Source organism: Martes martes (genome assembly GCF_963455335.1).
Source record: "Martes martes genome assembly, chromosome: 11".
NCBI lineage: Eukaryota > Metazoa > Chordata > Mammalia > Carnivora > Mustelidae > Martes > Martes martes.
Genome location: NC_137899.1, coordinates 43,865,422 through 43,874,891, shown reverse-complemented (window position 1 = coordinate 43,874,891; position 9,470 = coordinate 43,865,422). Strand labels below are relative to the sequence as shown.

At 40.8% G+C, this 9,470-nt stretch overlaps 1 protein-coding gene across 1 annotated transcript; it reads left to right on the top strand.

Moving 5' to 3' along the window:
- Positions 1–1,112: 1,112 nt before the first annotated feature.
- On the top strand, positions 1,113–1,611 carry LOC308352680 (large ribosomal subunit protein uL15-like). The gene has a single exon (XM_080818999.1). It carries the CDS (start codon positions 1,119–1,121, stop codon positions 1,563–1,565), a length of 447 nt encoding a protein of 148 aa, XP_080675125.1. The 5' UTR covers positions 1,113–1,118; the 3' UTR covers positions 1,566–1,611.
- The last annotated feature ends 7,859 nt before the right edge of the window (positions 1,612–9,470 follow it).

The following is a 9,470-nucleotide window of genomic DNA, read 5'->3' as shown; positions in this document are numbered from 1 at the left end:
TAAAGCAAAACTTCTGAAAGTGAAAGAGTAAGTGTACTTATTAGAAATGTCTTCACCCCAGAGTCCTAGATTTCATTCCAGCTGTGAAAACAATATCAAATGTATTGGACACTGGTTCCATTCCTGTTCTATATCCTACAACTTAGCATACCAATATCACAAGGTATTACTTCTTAGGTATTGTCATGGTTACATTTCCAATAGATCCACCCAATGAAGCATAGCTTTATCAGGATGACAGGGTATTTATATAGTATTTATAAGGCTAGGCAGTCAGTAGCCTATTGCCTTGTTTGGCAGGGCCATGAGTTCACCAATTAAAAACGATGTATGGAATTCTATGATGTTTTTAAGGCATGTAAGCAGGGAAAGCAAATCCAAATCCAGAAAGATTATTCCAGTGATGATAAATTGTTGCACCTCCATGATGAAGAAGCATTTCCAACTCAAAAGAATTTATCTTTCCGGGTCCCCTAGAAGTATATGGCGAGTCATCATTGCTAACAGTATATGATCAGTCTTGGTGGAAGGAAATTTATGTTACTGAGTCCAAACATCACCTCCAATCTGGCCATCACAGCTGTTATGCCATGAACTAACAGACTGGTTTGAGGAGGAGGATGACTGACTCCCCCAGAAGGATTCATTTTGTACTCCTAATATTAAGAACCTCTTCTACAATGGTGCCTCTCAGTGAGCATTCACACAGACACATATTCTTTCTCATGGCCCGTTCTGAATAGTCCATTCACCCTTCCCTAAAACCTTATTGCTATCAGTTCTCCCGTCTTGATCCTTCCAAGTGCTTAACCATTTAGTCAGACTAAAATTGACCCAGCATGTACTCACTCAGCCTAAAATACCAGCTCTGTCCAAAGCCTCCTGCCCTGTATATCCATCATTGCCCAAGTCACTCTGGCCTTCCTTCAGAGACCTCTCTGACCCCTCCACAATCTAGCAATGAAAGGGTAAATGTCTGGCACAACAGGGTGTCTTTAGTCCCAGTTTCAGGGCTAGATCCCAGTTGCCTTACTTGTTACAGATTTTGAAGTTACCTTTGGCCAAATAGTTAGCTTAAGAATTAGTATAATCCTGCCTTTTCTGTCTGGGCTGCTGACATGCCTTACAGACTGAGGAAGACCCGGAAACTTCAGGGCCACATGAGCCACGGCCACGGCCACATGGGCAAGCACCATAAGCACCCAGGAGGCCGGGGTAATGCTGGTGGCATGCATCACCACAGGATCAACTTCGACAAATATCACCCAGGTTACTTTGGAAAAGTTGGTATGAGACATTACCACTTAAAGAGGAACCAGAGCTTCTGCCCAACTGTCAACCTTGATAAACTGTGGACCTTAGTCAGTAAGCAGACATGGGTAAATGCCGCCAAAAACAAGACTGGAGCTGCTCCTATCATTGATGTGGTGCGATCGGGCTACTACAAAGTTTTGGGAAAGGGGAAACTCCCAAAACAGCCTGTCATCGTGAAGGCCAAATTCTTCAGGAGAAGAGCAGAGGAGAAGATTAAGGGTGTTGGGGGCGCCTGTGTTCTAGTAGCTTGAAGCCCCATGGGGAGAGGTTCATTAAATGCTAACAAGTGCTTTTCTAAAAAAAAGAAAAAAAAGAATTAGTATAATCCTGACCTCAGATAAAGTAGACAATAAAATGTTTCCTTCAAAGCTAAGGGAACGATAACATTTTTTGCTCAAAATTTAAGGATTATAAGCATTTTCCCTCTCACTTGTAGGGCAGGGCCACCCAGAAGAACAGAAGCACTTTCTCTCATCTGTCTGGTGCTAGCATATCATGCAAAATCACCTGTACAGCAGGTTCAAGCTACTCTGTCCCTGACCCACCAGGCCAAGGAAGCTCCCCATGAGACTTATGGAAGAAAACAACATAGGAGTACAACTGCCTGTCTGTGTCTTCAGGCATCTCACAGGCTTGGCCTCACAGGGCTCTCTTCTTTCTCAGTCCACCTGTGTTGGAGTACTGCGGGGAATGGCTTACTTTATGGCTAAGTGTCTGAGACAACACCATTTCGTGTCAGACATCAAGGTACCATGCCAGATGGTGGAAGCATTCAGTCTCTACATGAGCCTAGCCACAAGTCAGGAGTCATCTGCTGAAGAAGCCTTTGCATTTTCCCAAAGACAAAGGGTCTCCTTTCTGATGGTCTTGTTGGTGCTTGTCACAAACTCCATACAGCTTCTGGCTGGGCCACAGACCTTTCCAGCAGCACTAAATCAATTAATACATATGCTTGCAGCCTGGGCTGACTGGAAGGCTCCTCACATGCTGGGCCTCACTCCAAACTGGCAGATTTTGGGGGGCTACCCAAAAGGAAAAGGCCAGTGTGACACCCAAAAGTGGCCACATTATGTCTAAAATCCAAAGAGGACCGAAGTCACTATGCCTAGCAAATTCTCTTCAGAATTTGTAAATGAATATTTCATCACCTCACATGAATTACAAACTCAATGTTTAACTTCAAAGTGCTAAAATTTCAAAGTGCTGCTTGGTTATATTAATCAAACGTGACTATTTTTCTCTTCATTTAATTCCTTCCTTCCTTAAACTTCATCTACTTACAAAAAGGATTGGAAAGTCATGTCACATTGCTTTTTCATAATAAAGTGGTAGCAAGAAGTCGCTGAGTAAAGTAGCACTTTATGAAATTTAACTAAGGAAGTAAGTTCATCACTTAGCTACATTTAATTTCTTTTTTTTTTTTTTACATTTAGTTTCTATGTTGTGAATTCATATGCAGAAATCTGCCCATTTGGAAAACTATGTAAGGACCGTTAAAAAGCTCTTAGAATCTTTAGCCCTTAAGTGAGAAAAACAGAATGAATATTGCCCTGCCTAAGTGGGAAATCATCCTTTGCCATACTCTTTGGAAGCCATCACAGTCAAGACTTGTAAATGTAAATGTCTATTAGGAATTTTTTTTAACAAATCACTCTTTTGTCTATTCCCTTTAATAAAAATTGTAAGTAAATTAATACCGAGGTTCTTAGGAGTCTTTTAAAAGCAATTTTAACACAAACTGGTTTTGAGTATGCTCAAAAAATTCTCCACTTCTTTTACTTTTACAAGTATTTAGTGATCATCTACTATGTGCAGGCTCTATGTGAGGCCACAGAGAAATAAGCCCTAGTCAATAAGCTATCAGAGAGTTATTATGGTTTAGGGGCGCCTGGATGGCTCAGTCGGTTAAGCACTTGAATCTTGATTTTGGCTCAGGTCATGATCTCAGAGACGAGAGATCAAGTTTGCTTGCTTCAGATTCGCTCTCTCCCTCTCCTTCCCCTGCTCATGAGTGCTCTCTCTCTCTCTAAAAAGAAAGGAAGGAAGGAAGGAAGGAAGGAAGGACAGAAGGAGTTTATAGTCTAGTAGAAGATATAAATAAGTAGAAAATTATCAGATAGTCTAAAAGGTCCTAAGACAGGACTAATAAGAGGGTGCTGTGAAATCGGGTTTCAGGGAAGACTTTCCACAGGAAGGGAAATCTAAGCCAAGGCCTAGAGGTTCGGAAAAGAAGCCACAAAAGACCAAGATGCTACTAACTGAAGGAAGAAGAGTGTGTTCTGAGCAGAGCAAAAGTTAGGAGTGAAGGCCCCCAGAGACCAAAGAAACCACAGAAAGCACAACATGTTTGGGTCCTTGAAGGCAGTTTGGTAAGACCAGCTCTTAGAATTGGGAGGTGGTAGTAATGGTGGTAGTGGAAGGACAGGGAGGGTGATGGAAACATATGTGTGGGAGACACAGTTCCTTGGCTCCACTACAGCTCCAGTTTCTCTGCTATCTGAATCTCAGATGACCGGCACACATCCATTGAATTCAGGACAGCTAGGGAATGAGTCAAGAGTTGGGCATGTGACCCAGTTCTGGCCAGTCATATCTAAGGAGAAATCAGCTAAAGCTTCCCTTCCAGGCTAAAGACAGATCCTCCTGAGGAGAAGGCTCGTGACCTCTTCCGCTCTATCTGGAAGGCTCACATAGGTCTTAAAGACTCTCTGGAGCTGCTTCCCTCCTTGACCAAGGAAAAGACCCAAAGAACTGTAGAGCTGACTAAGGCATTATCATGTAGTGGAACTGATAAACCATCACTGGAACCATCTCTGTCTTTGTCCGTACTTCTTGGTACGTGAGAGAATGAAATGCCTCTATTATTTAAATCTGCTTGTCTGTATTCTGTTACCTGTTACTCTTCCTAAGGGTCATGTGAAGATGGACTTGAGAAGCCTCAGGCCATATCAGGAAGGGCTGTTCTCAGACCCCTTGTTTGCAGGTGACAAAAGCCTATTTCTAACTGGCTCGGGTTAAAGTGGGGGCTTCATAGGAATGTCCTGGGGTATTTTGTGTGATGTAAGGAAGGGTAGAACAACCAGCTTCTGGAAGGACAGGGATACAGCCGAGGATTAGGAACAACTTGAGTCAGGGCTTTAAATACCCCCAGCAGATTGCTCCCTATCTCTCATCGCTTCTTCTCCCCATAGGCAGGCTTCATTCTTTCTCGCTGTTGACTGGTTTCCTGCACCTGGTGAAAAAAAGACAGCTCTTGACTTTCTCTTTTGGCTGCCACTCCCCAAGAAGAACTAGCACTTTCTCCCTCTAATACTAAATTTAAGAAGCCCACTTAATTTTCATGAATAAAGAAGTAGTTCTGGATGGGCAGAATAAGAGGTAACCATTGTACAAGGGACCATCAGAAAGTTTAAGCTAAAGAGAGAAATAATTAAATTTGTACTTTAGAAAGATGACCTTGGGCTCAGGCTAGAGAATGAATTAGGTGGGTAGTTCCAGGAGAAAGGGCAATTTCCATAACAACCGCAAGAAGGAATACTGCTTAAACAGAGGTAGACATGATGCAGATAAGATGTAGCTCTTATTTAAACAGCACTGATCTAGCCATTGTGTTTAGTTCTTTTCAAATCATAATAAAGAATATAATTTGTCTATGGGAGCAGGGAGTGGATGGGAAGTGGACAGAGGGCTGCAAAGGTTTTGGAAAAAGATTAATCAATTTGCATGCTTTTGTTATGATCTAACTTTTTTAAAAGTCATCTTAAGATTCCATTGGCTTCAAGTTCTACTGAGATTAATGCTTATCCAATAATGGTTTAACATAAAAATTGATTAAAAATTCACAAGTTTCTTTAAGACATAAAATAACAAATATGAAAATTCAGTGACCCACCCTCATTATGTGTTCCTACCAATCCAACATATTTTAGTAGAAAATCATTTACTGCTTATTCTGCAGAAAATACACATTTTATCTGAAATCAAAGGCAAATGAAGTCTTAAGATATATAAAATGCTAGTAAATGAAAGCAAACAGTTGGAAATAAAAGCATAGTCATGAAACTAAAGACATGTCAAATACAATTATACATAACAATAAAAATACTTAGCCCAAGTAAATGATCAAATATGTTATTAGTGCAATTTAGAGATGAATTGGGTGATTTCAGATATAGGTTTTCTTTTTGTTCTTATTTTTTTGGTGCCTAGATCTGTTCTAGATGGGTGTTTCTTTAAGAGAGGACCACAACCAACAAACCAAGGGGAGAAGACAGTAGATGGAGAAAAGTCAGGTTGAGCAGAGAAAAGAAAATAGAGAAAGAGAACATCTGAGGTATCTTACAGTAATTCCAAGGAGAAAATGGGACTTTCCTCTGCATTACCCCTCCTTTCTACCACATCACCTTTCCAATAAGGACCATGTCGCCTCCTTCAAAAAAACAAAAATAAAAACAAACAAACAAAAAAACTCCACAGGGATAAAGAAAGGGAGTATTTCCTCAACACAAAACTATTATTTGCTGTAACTTTCCTGATGCAGGCTCCATGCTTGGATTGGCAACAAAAATCAATAGGACTTGGTGCTGCAAATTTACCAATTATTGGAGGAAGTCATTAAGAGGACATGACCACCGATTGACCTGGGAGCTGGACCCAGGCAATCTGAAACCCTTTACCCCTTTCCATCTCTGAAATGCAAGTTTTTCCTACTGCGGGAGCCATTTCAAGGACATAGCTTTGAGAGAGCAATGTGTTGTTGAGCCTACCGGGGTGGTACATGTGACCGAATCCAGTGAAAACCTCTATATAAATTCTTAAGATTCTGGCTTGCAGCCATCGAAGACAAGTCTCATTTAAGTTCCCTTGCTTATTAAAACTGTCACCTACCAATCTGGAATAGCCTGCCACTTTTCTCAGTCTGTCCTTGCCCTCTGTGTATGAAGGCCAGTTTCAGATTTCACCTGGGGGAACTCCAGAGGTTGTGTACCATCACCAACCGATGCTTGGTGTCTCTCCTTAGGGTCGCTGAATAACAACGTAGTCATGTATCACTACTTGTTCTAAGATGAGGCCCAGGAAGGGGAAAGAAGGAAACAGAATTCCTCACCGAATTTTGCATCTGGTTCCTGTGAGGCCTCCCTTAGTGTTCTCTACCTTACCAAAGCTACCTCAGCCTCTGATTCCATAGAGTCAATGGTTCTCAAAATTTAGTGTGCATCACAATAACTGAGGGAGATAGCTTAAAATTCAGAATTCTGGAACTCAACCCAAAGGTTAATTCATGGGGTCTGGAAAGAGTGTGCACTGTTCATGAGACCCGCAGGTATTCCACATGCCCACTCAAGTTTAATAACTGCTGCCCTGGGGCGCCTGGGGGGCTCAGTGGGTTAAAGCCTCTGCCTTCGGCTCAGGTCATGATCCCAGGGTCCTGGGATCGAGCCCCACATCGGGCTCTCTGCTCAGCGGGGAGCCTGCTTCTCCCTCTCTCTCTGCCTGCCTCTCTGCCTGCTTGTGATCTCTGTCTGTCAAATAAATAAATAAAATCTTTAAAAAAAAAACTGCTGCCCTGGAGAGACAGGCTCCAGATCAGCAGGGGAAATACACATTCTTCAACTTTTTCTTTTTCTTGTTAAGATTTGTTTATTTATTTATTTATTTATTTATTTATTTATTTGAATGAGAGAGAGAGAGAGAGAGAGCACGGGGTGCGGCAGAGGGAGAGGGAGAATCCTGAAGCAGACTCTGGGCAGAGGGCAGAGCCTGACAAGAGGCTCGATCCCAGGAACCTAAGATCATGACTTGAGCTGAAGTCAAGAGTTGGCAGCTTAACCGACTGAGCCGCCAAGGTGCTCCTCTCTGGCTTTTTAAAAAGGCAAATAGTAATCACAGACATTGGGAAGGTTTGCTTACCTATCAAAAAGGCCAAGACACATTTTGAAATAAAAATTTTAAGATTGTATAATAAAGACTGAATGGTAGTAGTAATAAGGAGTATGGTATCCATATGGATTCAAATATTTTTAAAACTATTCTAAAATGATCTTCTGCTTTACATGATGAAGAGATATTTCTGACATTAAAAAAGTAGAACATTTATGACTAAATCTGGTAGATAGAACAGAAGGTCTAAACAGAAATAACAAACTCATCATGGTTAGCAACAGGGCATCAGAATGACATGCTGATCTTGATAAACTTCCAGATGCTAGGGTCCAACTCCAGACCTTCTGAATCAAAATCTTTGCGGTTAAACCCAAGCCAAAGAAGATTTTTATTTGCATGAGAGCCGAGAACCACGGCTTTAAACCAGGACTACACACATACGCTACTGCCACCTGATGGAAATGCACCTAAATTGTAAGGACAGCCTTCAGAACTCTGGTTTATTTTGCAAGCTGAATCTACCATGTTAAACTGTTGAATGGACTATGGCAATTATAAGCATTAAAAAAAAAGTAAATACATAGAATATATAAAAATTCTTATTTGCAAATTTTTCAACCTTTACTCAAAATCCTTTGAAACCTTAAATAGGATGCATTAGGTTTACACAGGGTTTTATCACTTATAAGGTATATTAACATGCATTAATTAGATTAATTCCTAAGAACAGCTTAGAGAGGGTTAATGATTAGTCTAGTGGTTCCTAAACATGGGTGCATGTTGGGGAATAAATGCTAATTTATTAGTATATATGAGTCAAAAAATACTAATGCCTGTGTCACAGCCTTAGAGAATGAGATTTAATTTGTCTTGGGTATGACCCGAGTTTTGGCATTTTTTAAAGAGCCCTCTGCATCCCCTCCGCCCCCACCATGAATCTAATTTGCAGACAAATTTGGGAAACACTGGACTAACCCCAAAACACTGAGATGGTAGTTAATGAGATTGGCGTTCAGGGATTTTGGTGTTAAGTTAATGCTTATATTTGAAATGAAATATATTTGGCATAAAGATCAAAGACAATAATTAACCTCAATTAAGACTTATTGAGTTTGTCAGTAAAGCAGGGTTTCCAAACTCTCTGGCCCTAAGAATTATTAAGTTGGATCTAAAAATACAGATTCTTAGGACCTTCCACAGAATTTTCTGATGCTGTAGATTTGGAAATGTCCTGGCCAATGTGTATGTTTCCCAAGTTGTCTTAGTCTGTTTGGGCTGCCATCACAGAATACCATAGATAGGGTGGCTTATAAACAACAGAGATCTATTTCTCACAGTTTCGGAGCATGCGAAGTCCAAATTCAAGGCAGGTTCAGCATCTAGTCAGAGCCCACTTTCTGGTTCGTAGACAGCTGTCTTCTGTGTCTTCACATGGATGGGGAGCTCTCTGGGATCTTTTTTATAAGGGCTCTGAATTATCAGTCAAAGACTTCACCTTGAAATATCATCACGTTAAGGACTAGGCTTCAACATATGAATTTGGGGGGACACAAACATTTACAGTTTATAGCACAAATGCTTGCATGATTTTTAGAACAAAATAAGAGTGGAAAAAAACTATAATAAAGAATACCATACCATATCAATATCATAAAATATTAGTATTGAATGTCAAAGTTAGGTTTCAATAATGACTAAGAATTAATGGAGAGACTTTAATAAAACAAAGCCAAGAGAAATAACTGGTTGAATAGTTGTATACCAACTATTCATTCATTCATTCATTCATTCAACAAATTTTCACTGATTAATTCAATGATGAATATCTAAGAGTACATCTAGAGCATGCTGGTAGATGTGCTAAGGGATACACAAATGAAGAAGGCAGAGTCCTTGCCATCAAAGACATGATGGCCTGTGTGCATCTCCTATGAAAAGATGCAAACTGCTTGAGCTGGCTGTGGGTTTTAAGTCCAATAGTCTTTAGCTTCCTACTTGAGAAAGTTTTTGTTTCAGATTGCTTCAGGGAACATTTAATGAGAACTCTAAGGATTGAGGAGATATAAAAAGTGTTGTGGTAGCAGTGGTGGTAGTAAGAACAGGAGGGCCAGGAATTACTGGGCCCTCTGAACTGGGAGCTGAGGAACACTTTCAGGGAAAGTCTGGCCTTGGCACCTGGAGACAGTGATCATTCTTGTGTGAATGAATGTGGGGGGGGGGGGGAGGGTGGTTTAGTGAATGTGGGGGGTAGTGAACAAGAGAGGGCAAGTGGA